The 25,972-nt window shown below is 38.2% G+C and overlaps 2 protein-coding genes across 2 annotated transcripts in view; one reads left to right on the top strand and one right to left on the bottom strand.

Annotated features, from left to right (window-relative positions):
• The first annotated feature begins 1,181 nt into the window (after nt 1-1,181).
• On the top strand, nt 1,182-24,567 carry htr1fa (5-hydroxytryptamine (serotonin) receptor 1Fa). The gene is made up of 3 exons (XM_031729192.2): nt 1,182-1,241; nt 22,478-22,600; nt 23,016-24,567. Exon 3 carries the CDS (start codon nt 23,017-23,019, stop codon nt 24,214-24,216), a length of 1,200 nt encoding a protein of 399 aa, XP_031585052.1. The 5' UTR covers nt 1,182-1,241; nt 22,478-22,600; nt 23,016; the 3' UTR covers nt 24,217-24,567.
• The window catches only part of zgc:152951 (uncharacterized protein LOC569013 homolog), a 32,914-nt gene continuing 26,017 nt past the window's right edge, over nt 19,076-25,972 (bottom strand). Inside the window, exon 12 of the mRNA XM_039599842.1 lies at nt 19,076-19,240. Coding sequence (XP_039455776.1) covers nt 19,199-19,240 — 42 coding nt within the window. The 3' untranslated portion in view covers nt 19,076-19,198. The remainder of the gene's footprint in view (nt 19,241-25,972) is intronic.

Raw genomic sequence — 25,972 nt, 5'->3', positions numbered from 1 at the left:
AGGCAGCAGCCATGATAATTCTTTATCACTGTGGCCAAGGAGAGTAAACTGCAATGCAGAAAATTTCCAGCTTTAAGACCAATTTATTTTCATTTTCCACTCTTATGTTTTCTTATTAAATCAAATGAAGCAAATGCAAGTCCTCAGTGCATGATCAGCCTACGCAACGCATCACAAAGTGGCCATATTTTATTTCCACACCCTGCCATAACAGCTATAAAGCCAATCTACATCCACCAGTCAATCATGAGAGACTAAACATCAACCAATGGTTTCTTACAGGAAACATAGTGACTACACATTTACATAACACCCGGCTAAATAAACAGCAGAGAGCTGCAGTGCTCAGAGGGAGGTGAGTTGAGAGATTGATAACACACACCTCCAGCTCTAGATCACAAGCCAGCTCATTTTATAATCAGTGTTTTCCAATTCCCTAGTAATGACCAACATCTCAACCACCAACACAACCAAAATTACATCTACTGCCTCTTTTTCCATTATTTTTTTTTTCTAGTGGCTTCATACTTGTTTGCATTCTTTAATGAAGGCTTTCATCACCTCCTCATGAAACCTGCACAGATTTCACACTTTCTCCGTAAAATAAGTGTGTTTCTGCAATACAGCGAGTTTGCTTGCTAATGTGACCAATGATGCATATTCTAGACACTGTGTACTGCTGCTACAAATTCCCCATGTTAATGTTAACTATTTATGTTCAGCACAAATGTTGGTGCAAAACTCAAGTTACAGAAGTTAAAACCATTCTGTAATCCACCTGATGCATGCATGTTCACGATTTGTGTGTGGCTCCAACACATTTAAGCAGCCAAATATCCTCGTTTTGTATCTACTATCCCGTTTCCATCGTATAAGATACCCAATTACGCTGCATTACACTAAGGTCAAAGCTAACCAGCAGCAGGCTAGGCGACGTTGTTGCGCATCTGGCAAAGTTATATACAAAATGTCACAATAACACTCGTCCCCTTATTTTCCTTCATTACTGGAGGGCTGTTATTACTCTTATCTTGTCTTCACACCTCCTCCTTACTGACGCATCTCTCAGAGCTCTGTCTATGCTGGCCAAGAGGCGCGCTCTCGCTTGCGCGTCCCCTTCCGTCGGCACACGGACGGGTGTCGGCGTCGTTGAGCTGTGAATGGACATTAATGGGGAATGTAATACACTTCTCTCAGTGACTGGTTTCTTCTGTCATTTAATCGCTGCAGCGGAAGAGTGGGTAAGTTTATTTTCTGCAGGTTGTGCATTTATTGAGAGACAGACTGTGTTCAGCTTTTGAATTCATGGACCGAAATTAGGAAGTACTTTCTAGACAGAGACAGATTTCTATGTGCCAAGTGCATATTAAGCTTAATTAATGTGGCATCAATATAGTCTTGGTACCCTAATTGCTTTTTGAAATGTCACTCAGATATTGCAACGCTGTCTTTGTACATGTATAAATCAAAGCAGAGCTCCCACTTTGCCTCCACCTTTGTGCAAAGCACAACTATTTCCACGCATGTAATTCAATAAAGTCTGAACTGGATGTTCAAAAAGACTTAGGAACGATGCACCATCTTTACACCTGTACCTTTCTATTTTTGATAAAGTTACATTCCTTCGTTTTCTTTTCTTTTATTCAGTTTACCCCCCTCTCAGATCTAACACAGTGACTTCATAATGAGCGTGCGGTTTTAATTATATAAGAGATAGCAACAAATTAATGTACCTGCTCCTGGTACAGGCTGTTTTTGCATTGACTGAGTATTGCTTGGATCTTCGTGGCTTATCAAGAGTGAAAAGGATGAGGGAAAAAAATCATCTTCTCTTGAAATGTTCTTCTGAAAGGAAAGGCTCTCTTGTTGCTACATGTGTGTTTGTGAATATATAATACAGCCATATTCTCTGGCTGCTCATAATGTGCTTCACACCAGAAGGAAATTTTATAGCAGGCAATCAGGTTTCCAAATACCTGCTGGAATTCAGCTACAAGGCTTTTTTGCTGCAGTGAAATAGTTCTTTGACCAGCAGCAGCAGCAGGTTCACTGGTGTTCCTGGACCAACCCATGGAAGATCAAACCTACAACATTACATCAAGTGTGCTCAAGGAGGAGGATGATGTGTGGTAGAGACAGGCAGAGCCTTGTATGTGAAGGTAGTGTGGTTTTGTTTGTGTGCGTATTACAGCATATGTGTAGGATCATGTGCTGGTATGATAAAGAGACAGTGAGGAACAGTGATGGCATCAAAGGAGTGAGAGGCTTTGCTTTTTCCTGTAGTTGTGAGAACCAAGCATGGTCACATATCTGACTGCGTGCATGTTCATGCACATCTGCAGATGTGAATGTCAATATCTTAATGGGACAATTTGGAAATATGCAACATTAACTTAAATGGCAACATTTATATCTACTAACAACATTTAAGAAAAGAGTATTTCTTCCCTGATATGTGCACACGGCAGAGTTTTTTTTATGGAAAATATGGCAAGGTTAGTTTATGGTAAAGTTATAGAATGACTTGGCTAATGGAGAAAGTCTGTGTTTTCAGGATATGGAAATATCAATGCTAATCACAGGGCTTGTTCTGGCTACATGTCAGTTGGACACAGTAAATGTTCATCCACGCCTGACTTCCTGCCTCGTCATAAAGGACATAAATCTTGCTCCACTGACATTAATGTTGAGATAAGATGTACATATGGATGTAACTCCCAGGATACTAGAGTGGTCCATGTGCACGCACAGCAAAGTGCCACGCCATCCTTCAGAAGCTTGAGGACAGTATTAAGGACTCTTTCATTTAAATGAGGTGAAATATTTGAGAAGGTCTCCACACTGGGCTCTTTTTCTGGTCAAGGTGACACATTTACTTATGGAACTTAATTACAGCTCTGAAGTTATCTTGGAAAGAAAAATAGTGGACCTCAGTGATGAGTAGCAGAGTCAAACCAAGGACACATCCTGGCTCGTGATGGTCTGAGGGCCCCGGAGTAGCAAGTATTTAGTGTAGCTCATGCTAACTGATTCCTATAGATACAGTATCACATACCAGAGTGATGCTTTATCCATGTTATGCTTAACATGATACCCAGGTACCATTACTTAAAAATCCAAGTGATTGCAAAATCCATTCTAAAATTTATGTTGCAACATATACTGCAAGACAGAGTAGGATTTTTTTTTAAAAATATCAATAAGAGCAGTAGTACAGCAAAAGAATCAATTTTGCCTGAGGCTAGTTTTTATTGACAGTTTGTCCTACCTTATCCTTACTTGTGATCATACTTGACTCTGCAAGCACGTGTTTCCCTCATTAAATCATTAAAGCTTCATACATCTTTAGCTGACACATTTGATTTTGGTCAAAGGTAAATTTACAGATGGGAAATTTATGAGATCCCATTTTAATAGTCACAGTTTTAATAGCAATGGTACTACACTACTTCTGTGTTTCTTAACAAGGGTTTAGGGACCTTCAGGGAGGGAGGTGGGTGGGGTTGGAGAGACTTACAGAGACTTCAATAAAAAGAGAAACATTAAAAGCAAACAAAACATGGAAAATGAGCAGAATATATATATATAAACATTTAGCAACAGAAAAAGAAAAAAAAACACACAAAAGGGTTCAACAATAAAACAGACACCCATGTCAAACATTCTGCTAATTCACCCAGAGTGCATCACGGTATTCTGTGTGAGAAATGATAAAAGCATCCCTGCAACTTTATGTAAATCTGAATGTAACATTAATATTTCCCTTACACTGAAAGGTAGCTGAAAAATATGCATCTGAGAAGTTCTGAGAGGCAATGTTGGTAAACTTTAGGCTGTAATCTTGGGCTGCAGGATTATTATTATAATTACTCCATAAAGGATGAGCAGTAGAGAGTAAAGCTCTATGGCAATACTGAATAACCCGTGCGTTGATGCATTGTGCTCTGAATATTTTACAGTTTGAGTTTTTGCAGGCCCTCAAAGGAAACTAGGAAACAGCACGGAGTAGGTGAACTAAACTAAAGGTGTAGCGGATGTGTTTGCTCACTACAAAAATGATATTTACCTTGTGTTCCCCTTCTGTTTATGTCATGCTCCGGTAAACTTGTTTTGTTTGCATCACAGTGGATTTCAGTGCTTAGCTGAGAGTTCTTCATCTAAAATAAGACTCTTTAAATATTTAAAAGTATGTAATATCTGTAGTTTTGTGATTGGTATACAGATAAGACCTGCTGTTTCTGTTTACACTTTGAATTATTTGATACTATCTGCAGTGCAAAAGACAGTATATCAGCAAAATAGAACATCTTATATTGTTTGTCCTGAAGGGGTATTTGTTTGCTGCCTTTTACTCTTAAATACACATGTTATCCTTTACCTGTGGCCAGTCTTTTACCTCAAAACATAATTTTATTAGCGCAATGAAGCTTTTAAGATTTCTCTTTCAGCCGATCCAAGTAAATCAGATGAGGGCTGGCACATTTTTCATAAATGTAATGGCTTAAATCGTTTTAAAGAAAGACTTCTGAGACAAGCATTATCTTGTCTTCTTTCCATTTCCCTCTGGCTCCTAACAAAGCCCAGCCACATAGCTGATGTACATCTTTTCACTGACACATGTCACAGAATCAAGAGCCTCAATCAAAACCTGTCTAGACACATCTGACCAATTGCTACCAGACAATGAAAATATATCTTGTTGAATTCTCTGTCTCGTAGCACTGCCTGTTCTAAAAAGATGTGCATTACTGCTTTCCAGCTACCTTAAAAAGTCCAAGGCCTCCCCGAATCAATGTTTAATTAATTGTCACCAGTACATGGCAGATGAAAATTCAAATTAAGGGTTCTTATGCCAACATTAGCCGCCAAAAGAAACCGAAATCTTGACAGCTCTTATTGTTTTTTTCATGGATTTTTGAAGGCGATGCTCAAAACCACGACAGCAGAGAACAAACATAGCAATATTGCACATTCTCATTTTTGTGTGTGAGGGAGAGATAGATAAGTGTGCAAAAGCAATAAAATAGCCACCTATTTACTTGTTTTATTCTTAAAAATTAATTGAAGCGATTAAACATTAAATGACTTTGCAAAGGTGATGAATGCACACTCTAAAAGAAAAATACAAAATGAAAAGAAAAACAGGGGTTTGTTATTAGCCCTGAAGAGTCCATCATATGGTCATATCTAACTCAGTGGACTCTGCCCTGGACCTTGAAAGATGGTCTCCCCCTATGGCATCTTATATGAAATTGACTCCTAATGGAACAGGGGAAAAAACCCATAAAGACCCATTAGCGGCACCTAGAGGCTGTAATGTCCATTACACAGAGTGTTGCAAGGAATAAACAACTCATACTTATATGTTCATCTGGAAAGCTTATGTAACAATATGACTTGGTTAGGTTTGTTTTCTGAGAGCAATGCAGTAAAGAGCACAGGATCTCATATGTCCATCCATGTATTCAATTCTATTCTATGTCTTTTTCTATGCCTGCATATCCTCTGGGGGCTGCATCAAAGAGACAGCCCAAAAAGTCTTTTGGAGACCTGAAAGTCTCACAGAATCTTTGCATTTATCCCAAAGGGAATTGTGTAGCACAGTTTCCCTTTTTTCTGCCATTTCTTCCCTTTGAAAACTCAAAGCATCACTAACTTAACCTTCTAAAAGGTGCAGTTATTCTGTATCATTTATATAAATTATATAACATTCCTGTCAATAATATTATTGATAATGTTAAAAAAACAGTTTTATGATGTGGACATGCTATGAAAAAGGTGAAGGCAAGCAAATGGCACTATTTGGTTCATTTTCTTAAACATATTTGATGATACACTATGAAACAGTGATGGTGATAGACGTGTTTTTATTAAAGCGGGGGTGATTGTTTGTTGGAAGTACCATATAATAAAGAAATTCACGCTGCATTTGCATTCTGCTGTTCCCTTTTCATCTGTTCTAATAGGTTTATTAAAAGTGGATCACCATTAGAAACAAAGTGCAAAGTGGCCTGTGGATAACTATTGATGCCTTTCAAAGCCTAAAAATTGCTTAAATTTGACTCTGACAGCTATCTGTGAAAACATTCCCTATCTATAAGCCTCCCGCAGGCTTTACACCTTAGTATCCGTTTGCAAAGGTCTTTGTCTATGTAAATGCAGATGTTCTTGCATGTAGTCTTCCAACTCAAATACAGCATGTAAACCCACAGCGTTGATGCTTTATGTAGAATGTAGAATGTAATGTAGAATGTAGGTAGAATGCTGTACTGTTGAAAAGTTGTCTTGTACTGGAAAGGTAATGACAGCAAAATTAAAAGTGAAGAGGAAGAAACTCGGAAAAAATATTACAATATTACTTTGGATCTGGGTCAGGGACAAGTTTCTGCCCAAGTGGAGGAGTTTAAATACATCAGGATCTTACTCAGTAGCGAGGGGAGACTGAAGTGGGAGATTGATAGATGGATTGGTGCCATCTGTAGTGATGTGGATGCTGTAGTGGTCTGTTGAGGTGAAGAGGAGCTGAGTGTTAAAGTTTATGGTCAGTCTATGGTCCCACCCTCATCTATGGACATGAACTCTAGGTACTGATGGAAAGAATTAGATCACAGATTTGAGTGGCAGAAATTAGTTTCCTCCTAAGAGCGGATGGGCTTTCCATTATCAATAGGATAAGGAGTTTGGTCATTTGGGAAGCTGGGGGAGGTGTTCTAGGAGAGATTTTAATAATTCTTGGCAGGCTTGCGTCAGTGTCCTCTGAGATGAGATGGAGGACATGGCCTGGTAGAAGGAGGTTTGGGCTTCTCTGCTTGGACTGCTGCCTTTGTGAGCCTGGATGGATGGATGGATGGATGGATGGATGGATGGATGGATGGATGGATGGATGGACAGACAGATGGATGGATTGATGGATTAAAAAGCAGCATGAGAAGCAATGAGGCTTCATAAAAAAGTTAATTGTCTATTATGATGTCTGCCTTCACCGTAGCAGGTGGTCAACTAAATAACAAAGAACATCCCAAACAAGAGCTCCGCACACTGTCCCCCCATGACAGTACACAGCTACAGCATGTAGACGATGCCATGCTAAGCTCTGCATAGCACCAACACACAACCATGCCGAGCACTTCACTAACAAGATGGAAAGACATAATGCTTGGCCAAACTTTTCAAGTATCTTTCTTTGGAAATCGTGAGTTCCGGTACACAGTGAAGGTGTTGTTCTAGTGGGTCAAGTGAGAAAAGAAATCATGGGAAGCGTCAAAGCACCGACAGTGCCACAGGTTTTTTGGATAACACCTAGATATAGTAGGGATGAGTGCGACTAATTAATACTAGTTGCTAACTGGCATGCTTCTGTAGTACTTTTATGTGGCTGCATATAGTCTGTGTAAGAATAAACCAGAATATAACTAAGAAACCATTGTTTAACTCCAGTGATTAGACTGGGCTCAGTTTTATATGTTTTCTGTCTTTTTTTCTGTCTTATAGACTAGTCGACTAGTCTATTTATTTTCTTGTTTAAACTACAATAAATTAGTCTCCAGGAATTAATTTATTGTAGATATTAGTGTTGAACCTAAACAGAACTGTCATAACCAGCTTAACAAATACTGAAAGGCTTTATTGCTTTTACCCAAATGTAAAGAGCCATATTCAGCAGCGTTATCTTGACCTTACCTGTCTCTCAAGGCCTCCATTTCATGTGTCCACTCCGCTCTTGTGTTTGTGTCACACTGACACACGCAGGGAGGGAGAAGATGCAACACCAACACACAAGCATGTTATTTTCAAAAGCATATAATGCAAACATGTTTAAGGACCTAAAATACAGGGAGTTTTATGACTCCTTATAGCTAAGCTCTAATAATTGTGATGATTTCATGTTCCATGAGCTGTCATTTTTTTTACATAGTTAAAATTACACAATAATGTAAAAATCTAGAAAGACAGATAAAAGTCAGAGAGATCCAATAAGAGCCATTACATCAAACCCAAAATTAAAAGCAATTCAAAGAATGAATAAAACTAGTGATGGAAGTAAATCAAAAGCTAAAACTTAAACATCCTTCCTAAATACATATCTGCTCAAACAGGCATTTGGGTAATGTTTGTGTACCAGTTCTGGTTTTATGTATTTATGAACTGTAAACCTTGGAGATGCAGCCAGCGCATTCCACTGTTCAGATGCCACAGCCTCAAAAGCTTCATTACCCAGGGTCCTTAGGCAAACTGTGTGACCACATACACAGGAGCTGATGCAGTATTTGCACATAAGGATGAGAATTTTAAACTTGCTCTTGAATGCGACAGGGACCAGTGAAAAGACAGGTGCTGTAAGACTGTCTGCTTGACCTAGTAGCAGCAAACGACATTGTCCCAAGAAATTGCACAATCATTGAAGTAGAATTTTCTGGCAAACCTCTGTCTTATCTGTTGTGAGCTCTAAGAAATTGTCTGGCACCTGTTTACTGACAGCATTGGAGAACTTGAGCCTTTATGAACTCTAAGCTTTATAAGGTTTTCCCCTTAAGGAAAAGGTAAATATAATCAAAGTGGTATCTAATTTTAAAACTCTCTATAACATGTCTCAAGGACAGCAAACATAAAGACAATAACTGAGCTCCACTGGACATTATAAGATAATTAGGAGGTCTCGAAGTTTAAAAAATGCATGGCAACCCCCAGATTTTTAAGATATGAAATAAACCAGTATATACCTTTGCCTGACATGCTAACCAGTCGCAAACTTCATAATCAAGAGTGAAATGCAGAACTGAGGTCAGGTAGCATTAACACAGAACAATCACGCGGATAAGAGGATATTAAAAGATAATTTAAATTCTCAGAAGAGCAGCTACAGTGCTCTCATGAGGAAAAGTACCTTTTTTCCAAAAGCCAGGCTGAATATCATCATAAATATTGTGCCTGTCTAATGCAGCAGTCTGTAGTTAGCTATAGTTCGACACGGCAGGGTCTAAGCAAGGTTACTACTTAAGTAAAATAGGGGTAGGTAAATCCTGACAATGAGGGCTTAATTACTGCTACTCTAGCAGGGCCAACACTGACAAAACTTTTAACAGAGGATAGTATTAGTAGAAGATGACTTCATTTTGCTAATCAATGGCTTCAGAGCTTGAAAGCTGATAAGTTGAAATGAGTTCTGAACAGTCATGAAGCTGAAACGTCACATGACGAATATTGCTCCTCATAACCATAACCTTATCAAGAAAAGAGTAAGGAACTTATTATAGCCATGGACAGAGAAGCATTGTAGAGAAGAGTGGGGTGATGAAACAATGTTATTGATAGGATCAAATTCAATCTAGAGATTTCTTTTATGATGCATTCAATAACTGTAAGTGGCCGGAAACGCTTCTGTCTAAGACAGCCGTCAGCATCTGTCCTCCATAGAAAAACATTGCAAAGACATTAGTCCTGGCTTTTAGTGGTTTTAGCCACACTGTCCTGCAGAATTGAACAATCTTCATTAAAAGGTTATTGCTTTGTGAATTGGGGAGCCAGACAGGAGTCAAGGGGTACAGCATTTTAGTAGAGCCTTGAATGGTATGTACTGCAAGTTATGCAGCTTAAAGGGATTTTCAGTGCTGTTCATCCAGGCACCAGCAGTCTGAATACAAATTTCTAATTGGCTTTTCCCTAGCGGTTTTCTTCAGTTCAGGTTGAAACATCCTCCACTTAAAAGGTCAAATAATTCCCTCTGCTTGTAGTTCAATTTCAGCTCATTTTCACCACTGGGAACACAAGTTGTGTGTCAGTTCAGGATTTCTTCATTAAGGACAAACCTGTTAAATAAATCACGAAGGTTTGATTTATTAAAAAAGAAAAAAGAAAAAAAGGAGTGTTTCCTGTGACATTACCAAAACAATGTGGCTTAATTTAGTATCCAGCTGAGTCACATTGGTGAGATTGTTTTAAAACTGAATTCATCCATCCATTCACTTAACTGCCCATTCAGTTTACGTGGTCACAGAGCCTCTGGAGCATATCCCAGTTGTTATGTGGCGAGGGGGGGTACACCCTGGACAGATCACTGATGCAAGGGTGTTTTAAAATGATTGTGATTGTGATCCGATTGTGCAGCTTTTGTCCTTTACTCTTCCAGTGAGAATTGGCAGTGACCTCATCGATCCGTTCTAGCAACTTCCAGAGCTGGTAACTTTGTATGTGTGGGAGGGTTGTAGATGCAGAAATGTAAAATAATGTTGCATTATTATTTGTGTGTTTATGTGTTTGTGAGTTACACTGTAACTGTGAGTATTGTTGCTTATTGAAATGTGCATACTTCAGAGTAAGGATCAAAAAGCACAATGGATTTGTATGTTATCGGTGCGTCTCAGGCTCAAAACATGCATACTAAGATTTGTTATCTCTATCTAGTGATCCTATTTGCTAAGCTTTTATTTTGATTGCTCTGTACCGATGTACTCAAGCATCCTGATGTCAAAATTGGTCAGAGAATTTATCTCGGCAGTTCATTTGTTATAACATGAAAGCTTAAACATAATGTATTGGTAGGACTGTAATGACAAGACACTTTTTTAAATACATGATGTTTCTGTTTTTGCAACTCTCTACTGCAAACTCTGCAGCCCACAGTGACCAATACAAAGTGACAATCTCAAAAAGTTTAATTTACATAAATGTCTGTTAAGTCACTTTCTCCAAATAAGGTAACAAATTTGTAACTGCATCTAAAATTACCATATTTGTCTGTCGTGATGTTCCCATCAAAAGTTTCAGTCCACACACACATTAAAAGGTTTTACCACAGAGGTGTGGTAGATGAGATGGCTCTGCGTGGGTTCTCTCTGGGTATTCTGACTTCCTCCTACAGTTCAAAGAGAAGCATTTTAGGTAATTGGCTATTCTCATTTGGCTGCATGAATGGTTGTCTATGTCTCTGTGTTAGCCCTATGACAAATTTGGGACCTACCTAGTGTACCCTTCCTCTTGCCCCATGATAACTGGAAAAGGGCTCCAGCTCGCCCCGAAAGAAAATGTTTAAACTAGATGTGCAGAACAGGAGTGTAGTCCTTTTTTCATTTAAGAAGCAGTGACACTGAGCCATTAATGTTGAACTGCAGGTCACAGTTATTCAAAAACTGATGATACTGAAAACTGATATAATAAAATGACTTTTTGACCTTATCAAAGCTTCCTTTTTTTCCTGACCCCAGACATTTCGTTTTTACTAACAGCAACTATCAAATCAGTCATTTTCACTGAGAACTAAAATCTTTAAATTCAGTTTCCATTGAAATGGATAAAATACTGTAGATGTAAAACACTGTGATGACTTTTGACGTTAGCATGAGTTTAAAATAGAAACGTATCCAACATCTTATGTTTGTTCCTGGTGTCTACTAGAGTGTAGCTGTTCAAGAAGTCCTGATTTATCTCATTCTGGGCCTTGGTGCGGCCCCCTCAGTTCACCCACTGTATTAAAGAAGCTATTTTAGCTGCTATGTGTTTAAGGCCACCCTCCTTTTAAGCCAGTGTTCTTGTTTGAATAACAGGTGGGTGTGATCACAGACCCCCCCAAAAAATAAGTTTATGAATAAAGTGAAATAAAAAGAGCATTTAGATCACTCTGGAGGGTAGGCTTTAGGCTTTACAAGGGACTGACTAATCTCTGTATTTGAATCCTTCATCTTTTTTAATATTCACATCCATCATTACACCGGTAAAAATCTGACAGAAATAAAACAGGATCCCTTTACCTTCTGATTGCTGTTACATTTAGTTCTCATATTTAAAAGGAGCATTCTTCATCTTTGTATCGTTAAAGGCAAAAGTAATCTAATCTTGTGTCGCAAAAATTTAAGCTGTATCCAGAATTGTTTTTTATATTACGTCTGAGTGTGGCGTGAAGCACAGTGTACTGTAGTACTGGTGTAAACTTCTTTTTTCAGTGTAGCTTTGAATGTAGAAGCCCAGAAACAATTACCAGTGATGTGCTCTCTGGTAAATCCAAACTAGACTTTAATAAGCAATAAAAGAAGTAATAAAAGACGGGGATATAAAATTTATTCTAACAAGCTTTGTTTTCTGTAACTTCAAAGTTTGCCTACGCATCATGAACTGATTAAATACAGCAGGAAGTGCATGTGTGTCTATAAACCAATTGCTTGCTGCTGTGAGTAGACGTGAGATTCATCACATTCTTTTAAATATTTTAGCGTTTAGTTGAAAACAAAACAAATAAGCAAAAAGATTCTATTGCAGAAATATTGTTACTTACTCTTATTACTTTCCCACATTCGATATGACACCCTCCAGTCTGCAGGAAAGCCTTCTCCCACTGAAGCAGTTTAGAGCACAGTGATAGTCCAGCAATAGAACTTTGTCAGTATTTGGGGAAAAAAGTAAATCTCTTCCCTTGTTTATTCATGAATTACCAGTGATGAGACACATTTTTTTGAAAGCTGGGTTCAGTTTCACTAGCTGCACCCAGGCCTGATTACTGCTAGACATGTGGAATACGAAATCACTTAAAAACAAGTTGTCTGACAAAGTGAAGTAGGCTAAAAGATCTCAAATAGCAACAATCAACACTCTAAAGAAACAACTGAGAAAACAAGGTTATTGGCTATCAGTCTGAGAAGGGTTACAAAGGGTTTCTAAGGCTTTGGTACACCAGCAAACAACTGTGAGAGCCATTTTCCACAAGTGGAGAAAACTTGAAACAGTGATTAACCTTCCCAGGATTGGCTAGACTACCAAGATTACTCCAAGAAAACATCAACAACTTTTCAAGGTCTCAAAAGAACCACAGAAATGCAGGCCTCACTTCTCTAAGTTACGGTCAGTGTGGGTCACCAATAAAAAAGAGACTTGGCAAAAATGGCATCCATGGAGAGCTCAAAGGGGAAAGGCACTGCTAACCAAAAAGAGCAGAAAGGCTCATCTCACACTTGCCAAAAAACATCTTGATTATTCCCAAAACTTTTGTGAAAATATTCCATGGACTCTTGAGACAAAACTTTGTGAGTCCATCTGACATTAAACTAACACATCATTTTATAAAAAGAGCATCATACCAATAGTCAAACATGGAGGTAGTGTGATGGTATGGGGCAATTCTGAAATTCCAAAAAGAAAATCTCCATCACTTTGTGTCCTGAAGCTTGGGTTATGCAGCAGGACAATGATCCAGAACACACCAGTCCACCTCTGAATCACTCAAAAAAACAAAATAGAGCTTTTGGAGTGGCCTAGTCAAAAGTGGCATAAATGCTTGGCATAACTTACACAAGCCATTCATGTTTGAAAACCCTGCAGTATGGCTGAATTAAAACAATTCTGCAAAAGGAGAGTGGGCAAAAATTCCTCTACAGAGATATAAAACACTCATTGCCAACTACTGCAAACGCCTGATTTTACTTTTTGCTGCCAAGGTGGGCACAACCAGTTGTTAGGTTTAGGGGGCAAACTCTTTTTTTTCACATAGGGCGATGTAAGTTTGGATAGATTTGATTAAATCAACATTTAGAAACTGCATTTTGTATTTGCCTGTGTTATCTTTGTATAATATTGAAATTAGATGATCAGAAACATAAGTGTGACATGTGCAACAAATAATAAAAAAAAAAAATAGCAAAAAAAAGAGATAAGAAAAGGGTCAAATACCTTTAGACAGAGCCATATATGGAGTATTTTCACAAATTCACGTTGCAGCATGACAAAAATACAGCCAGAGCCACGGAGAACAAGCAGAGGAAGAATCAGGAGTGCTGTACCAGATGGTGTGACTCCCGCAGGGCCCTGATCTCCACATTACCTAGTCAGTATGGCATTAAATTAAAAGAAACTGAGACAGGATAAATCCACAGAAGAACTGTGTTAACTGTGTTGTCAACTATTGAGAGAAGCCATTGCTGTTTTAAAGGCAAAGCGGGGTCACAATAAATATTCATTTATTGAGGTTTTTAGCAATGTATGTAAATAGAATAGCCATTATACAATACATTTCAATGTTATTATATATTTTACATAAGTACATATCCACAATTGATTTCCCATATTGTAAATTAGCACTGTTTTTATACTAATACCAGTGCCATTTCCAGCAAGAGCAATACTTAAAACTCCAAAAGCAATCCAATGAAAAATTAGCCAAAGTCCCCTCAAATTTCACCCAAATTACTTAGTACTCTTCAGAAATTAACCCTAGTAATTCACCACTCAAAACTCTGTAGACTGCAAGAATATGTGATTAAATATTCTAGTTTTTTTCCTGACTTGCTTGAAAATGTGTTTTGAAAGCTTAACACCTTAGAGTTATATAATTAATCATAGTAATTTTGAACCCCCTACAGCTATGTCAACCTTTTGATACTGTATTCAGATTTTAAAGCTGCATGCAATATAATTCGAGGCTTTTTCACCTTACAGTCTCTAATCACTCGTCTGTTTTCAACAGCGAAGAACATGCAGCTTGAGTCAGCAGGATGGAAGTTTCAGTAATTTCATGTGTTTCTGACAATATATTACTAATACACACATCAATCTCTCAAGAAATGTGTCTATAATAGTCATACATAAAGTGCACAAATAATTTTACATTTATTTATTTATTTATCCACTTCTGGTACTTTAGTAATAGATTTTCATCATCTCCTTAATTACATCAGGAGTTAATTCATGATCTATAGGAAAAACAAGAATCTTATTGAAATGATTGGTCAGTTTTCAAACCAATTCTCATGTTGTCAAAAATGTGGTTTCCATATTTTTAGTTGTGCTGTTGTAATAATGTACATTTGACCAAAAAATGTCAATGCCTTTAATTTTTTTAAAAATGTAAAAAGTCAGTATGAAACAAGTCAAGACTGCCATTATTAGAAAAAGGACAACATATCTTTAAATAACTTACTTCCACATGAACACTTTTTTCACAAAGACTTCCCATCACTTTAGCCATTTGCTTCCAATCTCCCACTCGGTCCATTTAAACTGTGTCGTGTTAGAAGGTAACTCTTGCAGAAATAAATGAGCAGAGGATATTAGCTCCTGCTGGTTTGAGGAACTACGAATGAGTTACACTTGGATTCATTTCATTTGGCTGATTATGCAGTATTACAGCTACTTATCAATTATCTAAATATAGATATAGATTCAGTATGCAGATGTGGCAAAGTGTTCACAAATTCATAAACACTCTTTAAAAGCACTATTCCCTTATTTCTCACCAGATTAGTTGTGCAGTGTAGAAAATGGCTTGAGAGATCTTAGAAAAGGCTCACCCCCACCAGGATTCAAAATAAAAGCCTTACATGGTGTTTTACTCAAGGGTATAGGCAGGAACTGATGTGGTGAAATTGTAGACTACCTCAAAACTTAAGGTGATAACTGTGGCTGTAAAGTTAAATACAAACAAAATGTGTTTAACCTCTTTAACCATTAAGGGCTGTGCGACATTTATCGTCCCGACAACGATATATAATCACAAAAAAAATGACATTTTCTGTAAATTCGGTGAATCTCGGGCAACTCGACTTGCGTGAAGTGTTTTCAGCTGGGCGTCATGTACCTGAGTTTAGTGTTACATAAGTTGAAACGGCTTTCTTCTTCTTTGTGAGTATTTATTACACGGCGTGCTGCGGGGAAAAGCCTGTTCTAAGGTTTTTGGGGGGTTTTTTAGCACCTGACGGCTCTTTTTAGCTTCTCATGCGTAAACACTCTATATACAACTTCACATGATTCAGTTTATTTTGAAAAATCTCACAGAATCTATTGTGAAAGGTTTATGTGGAAAATAATATAAGCTTAATATAAAACGATAGACGTTTTCATATCGTCATCCGATATATCGTTATATCAAACAGCCCTATTATCCATGCTGACTAACTTTAAATTTATCTGACCTTTCATTTAAAATATTTTTTTCAAGGCTTAAATGACTAAAAAAAAAGTAATTTAAGTCACATGAATTTTAAAATTTTGTACTGCAATAAAATATCATAATAATATATATTTTTTAAATGTACAAAGACGCCAAGTAATACTAAGTCTTCTGCAGTTTGTAAATATAATCAGCACATATCAAGTTTAGGATCCAGAGCTGGTGGGACGAAAGTTATCACACTTCAGTCATCAGTTGGCAACACATTAACAATCACAATTGCAGTGCTGTACTTTCCTCTCTAAATGCAATTAAACCAGAAAAAGAAAATGTTTAACTGCTTGTATATTCTTTTAGAGTTTTCTAATCTTGCTTTTCTCCACAGTGTGATAAGTGAAATAAGAATAACGTTTTTTCCTTTTTTGTTGTAACTACTCACTAGTAATGTTTACTTTTTCAATCAATGCACTCATCAGCTCAAATAACATTTGGCTCTTCAGCTGTAAATTGATGAGAGATAAGCACTCTCGTTTCCTGGCAGTAGCTGTAGGCAAATCCACTCACTGGCCACTTCATTAGAACTTCACCAGCACTGTGCTGGATGCCTGTTTGTCTTCAGAAATGCCTTAATTCTTTGTGGCACTGATTCAACAAGGTGCTGGAAACTTTCCTCACAGATTTTGGTCCATATTGACATGATAGCATCACACGGTTGCTGCAAATTTACTGGCTCCACATCCACGATGCAAATCTGTTCCACCACATCCCAAAGTTGCTCTTTTGGATTTCTGATCTGTTGATGGTGGAACAAAAAAAACTTTGAGTTTATTTGAGTTTTGTGATATTGCACAAGTTTTCCTGCTGAGAGCAGCCATTGGAAGATGGGTATGATGTGGAGAATAAGGCATGCATATAGTTAGTCAGCAACAAAACTGTAGACTGTAGCATTTAACTGATACTCAGTTGGGATGAAGGAAGGGTGGCAATAAAATGTTCCCCACATTGTTCCACCACCTCAAACCTAAACCACTGATTCAAGGAAGGATCGATCCATGCTTTTGTGTTAAATTCTGAATTCTCAAATTTCACATGACACATTAGCACAGACAACATTTTTTCTGTCTTATATTCTAAAGTTTTAGTGAATCTATGTAAATTTTAGCCTCAGGCCTTTTGTTCTCAATAGTCAGGTGTGCCACCCAGTGTCGTCTTCTGCTGAATTAAATCTGCTTCAAGGGTGCATATATTGTATGTTCTGCATATTTTGGTTTTAACAAGTGATTATATGAGCTACAGTTGCCTTCCTGTCATCTTGGAGCAGACTGACCATCCTTCTCCGACCTCTGGTGTCAATTTTGGCCTGCAGCTCAAAGGACATTATCGCTTTTTTTGCACCATTCTCTCTGAATTGTAATGATGGTTGTGTGGAAAACCCCCAGTGGATCAGCACTTTCTGAAATGCTCATAGCAGCCCTGCTGGCACCAACACCAACAACCATGCCATGTTCAAAGTCATTTAAATCCCCATTCTTCCTCATGTTGATTCTCAATTTGAACTTCTGCAGGTCGTCTTGAGCATATCTACATACCAAAATGCATTAAGCTGATGCCATGTGATTAGTTGATCAATGAGCAGTTGAACAGGTGTACCTAACAAAGCCTCCATTAAGTTTAGATTTCTCTGAAATAAATAGTAGTGTCAGTCTTCAGTTTCTGACATTAAATCTAGGAAAAGAAGTATTATCTCCCACATGTCCTCCTGTTTACTTCCTGTTGTTGTATTAATGAAGTGCTCAATTTAGGTATGTTATATTACACTGCATTCGCTTTACCTCACAAATTAATAACAGTGAAAGACTCACCTAAATGTTTCCTTCAGTAACCTTCTGATTTGGATAAGGACACCAAGGAGGAGGGTTGGGCAGACAGGGTTGTGTTGCCAGGATCTTCAGTGATGCTGACAGAAAATGCTGTAAATTGTCATGCAGCCTTGTGTCGCACAGACATTTAACCATCTGTGTGCAGACCGAGTGGCCCCACATGGGCCCCACGCTGCAATATTTGCTTGATATGGATGCTCAACAAAGTATTTCATGGTTATTCTAAAATGTATATATAAAAAGAAGTCCATAATTTACACTTTAACTTCCAAGCCAGCACTTCAGAAGTTGAACCTGCTATACACTGATCACATAATATATTTCACATATACACATATCACATATATATTCACACATACACTTAGACGTGAGTGTGTGAATTATATTTGCAAGGCCACATGTTCGTGAATTGTCCAATGAAGGAGTAGATATATGAGGTACTTTAACGTGGTAATCTACACAAATTATTGTACCTAGCAGTGTATTTTGTTTGTGTTTCTAAAAAAAAATGTCTGGAGGTGATCTGTAACAGTGAACACCCAATAACCAATATTGCATTACCTGCCAAATGAAATGAAAACAACAGCAACAAATGCACTACAGCAGCTATATTTGCCTCTGGTGAGTGCTGAACCAGTTCCATCAAATTAAGTCCTCAGTGGGCATCTTGCCAGGTAATACATCTATCTCCATGAAGCAGGTAGGGAGAGCTGCCGGTGACATGGTGTGTATCCGCTTGTGTACAGAAACCCACGAGACACATGGAGGACACAGGTCAGTGAGTGAGAACACTGCTGTAAAATGGAGATGACAGTAATTTTGTGTACTCAAAAAAAAAATCAATGAATTAGATCACATTAGTAGCTGGCACAAAATGTCCTTTAGTCTTTGTCATTTATATCCTGAATGTTACACTTTTTTTTACTGGTATTCTTTTATCTAAATAAAATAGTCTGTCACTTGATTAAAAATAAGGCTAGCATATTAAGAGCTGTTTAGTTCAGTGCTCTAAACTATACAGGCTGTGCCCAGCAATGCTGTCCAAAGTCTGCTGGGATAGCCCCGCCCCACACCTTAGTAAGTTACTTTATCATTATAATGTTGTAGTGGAAAGTATTTTTCTGTCCCAGAATGCTAGAATTAATCTTTTAATTTTACTTTTATTCGACTTAGAAACAAATAAACAAACAGCAATAAAAGCAGTAATTAATCTCCTTAGACAGTTTTCTTTGCAGCGTTATTTCTGGCTAACTCTGTCATTTACCTCAACCCCAAAATTAAACAGATACAGCACAAGAAAATAAATAAACAGACAGATACTGCTCTGCCCTCATAGTGATTTATTTAGCATCTTTCCAGAGCTGTCAGTCACACAATCTGGTTTTTCACAACTCTCATCCTTCACAACAACGCTTGGCAGCTTGATGTCCAGCCTGGGCCAAACTGTGTTTTAGAGATTGTAATCCACATGGTAAATGCAGCTTCCATAAACCTGTAAGAAGAAAACAGAGAGAGAGTGAGAAGAGAAGAGAAGGATTGAATGTCAGAGGAATGACACCTTTTTCACTGATTGCCACCCTTAAAAGTTGATGTTTGTGTGTATACATATAGTATACTGCCCTAACTGTTTTGGTTTGTAAATGCTTTTACTGTATGTCTTTAAGTATTACTAAAAGACTGTGGTTAAGATTGGATTATACTGATCTCTATGACATCATCTGTGAAAGTCGGAGAACGATTTTAGCGTGGTTCTGCTTTGTCAGCCTCGCGGTGATCAGCACATCCTGAATGTAATAGACTGCAAGAGTACAATAATCTTGGAGCACAGTTTTATATAATAATTGAGTGCTGTGTAAATCGTCCAACGTTAGCAATTGTAGAGATCATTAAAAGTAACTTTGCAGTGCTTGGGTGTCTTCTATCATATCGCAACTTATCCATAATGTATAGACAGAAAGTAAATAATGAAAATAATGCAGCAACAGGGCAAAAAAATGGATTAAAAAGTTACTATATAATTTTGAAACAGTGTGGCTGTGATACAATAAATTAAGTTCTTTCTGCAGTTTGCTGTTTCTACAGTTTGCCAAATTCAAGCAAAGGGACTGGTATTTTTTTTTTTTAACAAAGCAGATCAGACTAGATTCATGCTGGCTCACTGGAGCTTATCTTCAGATGGCCTCGGACTGAAAGCCTGTCTTATAGAACATTTAAAGGCAAAAGCAGATGTTTTCTTTGTTGCATATAATAACTGGCTGACACTGTTTTTGCATACGTCAACCGTTGTGCATGCACAAAGAGATGCTCATACTGTATGTCTAAATATACATTTGTGCACAGACACTGAAAAAAATAAACTATTTTCAGATGCACAGCTGAAAATACGGCAGTGCTGTAACACAGAGTGCGACAGAAGTGCAGCAGTAATTATCATTTATCTAACTGCACAGAGTAATCTGCATATTAAGTACTGTTAGGGTTTCTTGCAAACTCATCCATGGGTAAATGGGAAGGAGTATACAATTACACCATTAAGCAGAGGAAGGCAATTTCATTGCCATTAAAGACTGATATCAAAGGTGTGAAGGAAGTAGAGACCATCTTGTAATGGGATTATACCAGCTGCGATGCAAGTGAGTTTTCAGACCACAGTTTAAAAAAAATATACAGTCATATGAATAAGAATGCGTCCACAAGACCCTACGCAGTCCTGTGAAAAATTAAGTACGCTCTTATTGCTTCCATAGGAATTAAGAAGAGAAGTAGCAGCCAGGCTGACAATCAAATGATTAATTAATTAATTAAAAAAGGGGGGTTGAACCAAAATTCTTCCACAATGATTGATTAAAAGATTACTTCACGTTAATGTTACTAAAGGTGGTATAACCTCTTGACTGCATAGATTCCTGTGAAAATCGTTCTTTTTCTCATCACCGTATGTTGAATTTACTAGACAAATCTAGTTTATAGGGAAAGTATCAAGAGGACAGAGGATAAATTAAGGTTCCTACTAGTGCCTGGGGACATTAGCTACTCTATATTAAGGAGTCAAATCGCCCACCCATAATTTTTGATATCAGCTACACACCTGTAAAGTTTCGTGACTGTGTCTTGCACAGTTGTGGCAGTTTCATTGGACAAAATCTGTCCATAGTTAATCAAGATTTACTTTCAGTCAGTGTGGCAAAATTGGTTTTCTCAAACTCTGTTTCACCAAAAATGAGGTGTACACAATTTGTCAGAAAATAACTATAGTTCATAAGGGGTTTGTGTCAGTGTGCTTTATCAATAGAAATCTGTGCTTATCTTATGCAGTAAAACAATTACACTAAGCAGCAGTGGCACAGTCTGACTAAGGGATGGCCAGTGCCCACACCTTGGAGGATGCTGCAGTTGAAGAATACTCATCGCACAAGCCTGCCTCTGCACTGTTCTTAGTGAATTTCACCTACATATTATATCTTTATGGGGATTTCACCTACATTACATTACAGTATGGCACCAGTAAGGGCTAACTATGGACATAGTAAAGACACATTTGAAAATATTTTGTGCTAAGTCAGTAAGACTGAGGTATTGTGAACTGAAATCTCTTATCTCATTTACTTGTTATATAGCCTTGCCACCCCACTCACCCACCCACAGAGCCCCGGACATACCGCCTGGGAATCGAACAGTCTCAATAGAGACCTGACAGTCAGAGTTTGGCTGCCTCTGCTGATTACCACATTAAGTGAAAGTACTGTACTTCTTGTGTTTCTATAGCAACAGTTTCCACTCTCGTCTTCAGGATACTGAGCAAGTGGTGAAGGAGAGCTGCAATGACAGCCAAATCTATGCTTTTTAATTTAATCACAGTGGCTGTTGCTAAATTAATGGCATACCGTTACACATTGGGTACATACCTGCAAATAGGGCTCCATCTGGACTGAAGTTGCTGATCTTGGTTACAACTCTCTGATTATGCTGCTGGTGCTTTTTTATGTTTTACAAAACTTTTTAATCACATTAATCTTAAAAAGCCTTGATAACAACATATACACCAACAAGTCATAACTTGAAACATAAATTAATCATATTAACAACCAATGAACTGAACCAAATTACTGTAGTAATCATTGGTGGTACCATTTTTGCATGTTTGTACATGATTGTGAGTGCTTGATAAGAATGCAACTTAACTTTTTTAGGTTTGTGAAGGTTTGCTTCTTATCCATGAGGCTTATTCAGTTTTAAAACAAATAGCCTAGAGTCTCAGGTATTTAAACCCTAGTCAGGGGTGTTCCCTTAGAGGTGGTCCTGTGAGTTTCTGACCTAGTATTAATCACGTGAATTGCCACATGAGCCAAGGTGTGAAAAAAATGTGGGTCATTTCCATCATCATTATTGTTCCACTCCACCATCATGTGAGCTATTAAGATAGGAAAGATGTAAGTGGGGGGTTGAAATGCTTAGGAATTGAATATTAGGTACTCAGAACTACTGTATCCTACAGATATTTTGTACATGATTATGTACAAACAAAGATGCAAATTTTGGTCTTTATGGTGTTTTTGTGTTTTGTTTTTTCAAGTGGGGTAGGTTCGGGGGGTGGGGTGGGGGTAATTCACTGTATTTACATTAAAAAGTGCTGTGTCTTGAAATGTATCTCCACTTTTTTGGGGTCTTTTTTTCTCTCTTTCAATATTCACCTTTTTCACATTTCCATCTCCCTCTCCTTGTGTCCCAGGTGTTGATGAGTTGATGACTGACAGAAGTGATGTGATAGCAGGTCTGCCAGGCAAGACAGATCAGAGCAGACTGTCTGCTGCACAGTGAACCACCTGGATGCAACACGTTACAGCATAGACAGGTAGGACTGGAGTAATATATATATAATGAAGGATTTGGACAGACTTTTGTGGGCAAGGCAGCTGTTTCTCCGAGCTTTCTCAGCCAAATAATGTTTCAAGACCCTAACAGACTTTAAAAGCATATTTTTAATTAAAAGAAAACTGTCTTAATTCATTTTGACATCTTTAATTTATGAAGTCCAAAAAGCCAGAAAATTGACTGATAGTTCAAAAGAAAAAGAAGAGGTGGAATAATAGTGCAAGTGTTTAAACTCCGTCAGAGATTGTAGCCCTATTGCTTAATAACAATTAATATATGCAGGCAAAAAATAAATTTAGACTTGCGCAGCCTTTCTTGAAAAGGAATTTAATAAAATACAATTTCCCCTAAGCCCCTTTGATGTCTCACTCTCTTCATTTTCTCTTTGCTTGCAGAATGGATTTCCCCAATTACACTGAAGGGGTGTTTGCCACAAGCAACGTTAGCAGGAATGACTCACTGGAGACCACTGAACTTCCCCCTAGTGAAATCCTGCTTACTATAACTCTGTCTGTGCTGGCCATCCTCACCACATTCTTCAACTGCCTGGTGATAACAGCTATTGCAGTCACTCGCAAGTTGCACCACCCAGCCAACTACCTCATCTGCTCATTAGCAGTGACCGACTTACTGGTGGCTGTGCTGGTCATGCCCTTCAGTATTATCTACATCCAGAAGAAGAGCTGGGTCATGGGTCAGGTGGTGTGTACCTTCTGGTTAAGTGTGGATGTCACCTGTTGCACATGCTCCATTCTGCATCTTGCTGCAATCGCCATTGACCGTTACCGGGCTATCACAGACGCGGTGGAGTACTCTCGCAAACGTACAGGAGCCAGAGCTGGTGCAATGGTGGCAGTGGTGTGGCTCCTGTCCATCCTCATCTCACTCCCTCCTCTACTGTGGCAACACTACAGTGGCAATGATGACCATGAAAATGAGTGCATCATCATCCATCCTCACATGGCCTTCACCCTTTATTCAACACTCGGAGCATTTTATATTCCACTGCTGCTCATCCTCATCCTCTACTATAAAATCTACCTGGCAGCCCAGACCCTATATATGCGGAGGGAGGCTAGCCGGGCTAGCCGTCACTCATGCATGACCAATGGCAGCATGATCCCCTCTACCTATCCTGCTGGAGATGGTGATGTCGATGGCGGGCCTCGAAGTCCTGAGCCTGTAAGCCCACCGGAAAAGTCTTTCTCTGAACCCTCAACAGAGGAAACTCCACGTGAACGGGTCCGTGTGTCTGTAAAGGCCTTTAAGTGCAAATCACGACGGCACGAGTCACGCAGTGAATCACGTCGTAGTCAGTTATACCAAGGACCTCGAATCTCGGGCTCACGAGAGCGCAAAGCAGCATCCACGTTGGGGTTGATAATAGGGGCCTTTGTCGTCTGTTGGTTGCCGTTTTTTGTCAAGGAATTGATTGTCAACACCTGCGGTTCTTGCAGTACTTCAGGGGAAATGGCCGACTTCCTGACATGGTTGGGCTACCTTAATTCTCTGATCAACCCCCTGATCTACACCATCTTCAATGAAGACTTCAAAAAAGCCTTCCAAAAACTTGTGAGGTGCAGTCATTACCTCTGATGATTATTTATGCATGATCAAACCTGCACATCATCTATATATGAGAGGAAACAAAATTAATGGCTTCAGGTCAAAAATACTGACTGAATAAATGAGTTATTATGTCTGAAAAACAATAATTTAAAAGAGCAAAAGGATTGATACTGGAAAAGAAACTTCATCGGCCACTTCAGCAGCCTAAATGGCACCGACTCAGCAATGAGATGGTGCGAGTTCCCAATTGAAAATCAAGTCCTGCTATTTATAGAAGAGCCTGAGACCTCATTGATGTTAATTGGAGTACGTAAAGGGACACTGAGAAAATGTGCCATCACTGACCTTTTTTGAGGCCTGAGTTCTGAGCATTAGTGATCAGCCCCATTTATAGGTCTTGAAATAGCTGACCATTATGTCTGTTCCATCTAATGACCTCCCTTCTGCCGAGTCCACGCTGCTGGCTTAAATATTGAACATGTGTAAAATACCACAGTATACCAAGTTGTTGCTTTTTGTGGCTGTGATGTTATGAAAGGTGACTTTTTTCTGACTGTTGCAATGATTGTTAGCAGAACTAGTATATATTTAGCCCTGCAAAACATTCCAAAATATTAAACCACCATTGATAGATGGTTTGACCTTCTTGTAAGTTAATGGTACTGGTACTGGCTTCATTTCTTTGACAGTCTAAAAAGACATGGGAAGATATGGTCTAACTTTCGTAAGATTTCAATGCCTGAACTTAACATATAATATTTTAAATGTTTACAATTAACAGCTTAAAATGTAATTAATATAAAGAAAATGTTTTAAGATCTAGGGCTAAGGCATACCATAAATAACACCAAAATACTGGGGGACCAACATAAACTTGACCCTAACACTTTTGAAAAGGTCTACTGTTACAGGTTATACAAAGCACTGCCACTTTTATTGATTTTTTAACATCATTTGATTATTTCCTATGGTATTTATGTATTATTTATCTAGTGGAACCAACACCCCATCTAGCTTCACTCCCACACCATAGCTAGCATTAGATTAATTGAAGGTGAGAGTCACTGGTGGAGAAATCCTCATTACACTACTCCCACTCAAATACTTGGAATAGAACTACTATTTCTTTATTGGTTTCAAGAGGGCACATGATATGTTGATGGATGTGGATGAGTCAAGTGTGAGGGTGTACTGTATACCAATGAGATAATATAAAGCATTCCATAAACTTATATAGATCTCTGACAGTATGACCAGTCTGCTGTTTCTTCCTTTGTTTTTCACTGACTAAATAATCAATAATAAATGGTCCACAGCTGAAATTTTGTTCCTGTTCTTCTCCGAGTTAAGTAATTGTTTAAGGAAAGTGTATCAGCATATTCCCTGTATGTATGGAGAAAATGGTAGCAGGAATACCAATGATAAGCTGTATGTGTAAATTAATGTTATTATGCTATATTACATCAGTCTGCTTACTGTTTAATGTGAATAGAGTGGATATTTTCCATATTTTGATTTGATGGTGCCCCCTTGTGGCAAGCAGAAAGACACTCTGGTTGGTTAGTACTGTCTTTCACTGCTACAGCGACGAGATTCATGAATCTGAAAATACTGCTCACTTAGTCTCATCGGTCAAACAAATAAAAGTAATTAGAAATAAGCATTGATGTGCAAGTTCTCTCTGTCTCAAATGTTTGTGGACAATGTTTTTACTTCTATCATGAACACTGTTCATGTCATGATGAAGACCATGTTTAAATGTTGCCTAAGCATAGGAAGGAAG

This window comes from Oreochromis aureus, linkage group 16 (assembly GCF_013358895.1).
Source record: "Oreochromis aureus strain Israel breed Guangdong linkage group 16, ZZ_aureus, whole genome shotgun sequence".
Taxonomy (NCBI): domain Eukaryota; kingdom Metazoa; phylum Chordata; class Actinopteri; order Cichliformes; family Cichlidae; genus Oreochromis; species Oreochromis aureus.
The sequence above is the reverse complement of the archived record's forward strand: the minus strand, read 5'-3'. Positions and strand labels throughout refer to the sequence as shown.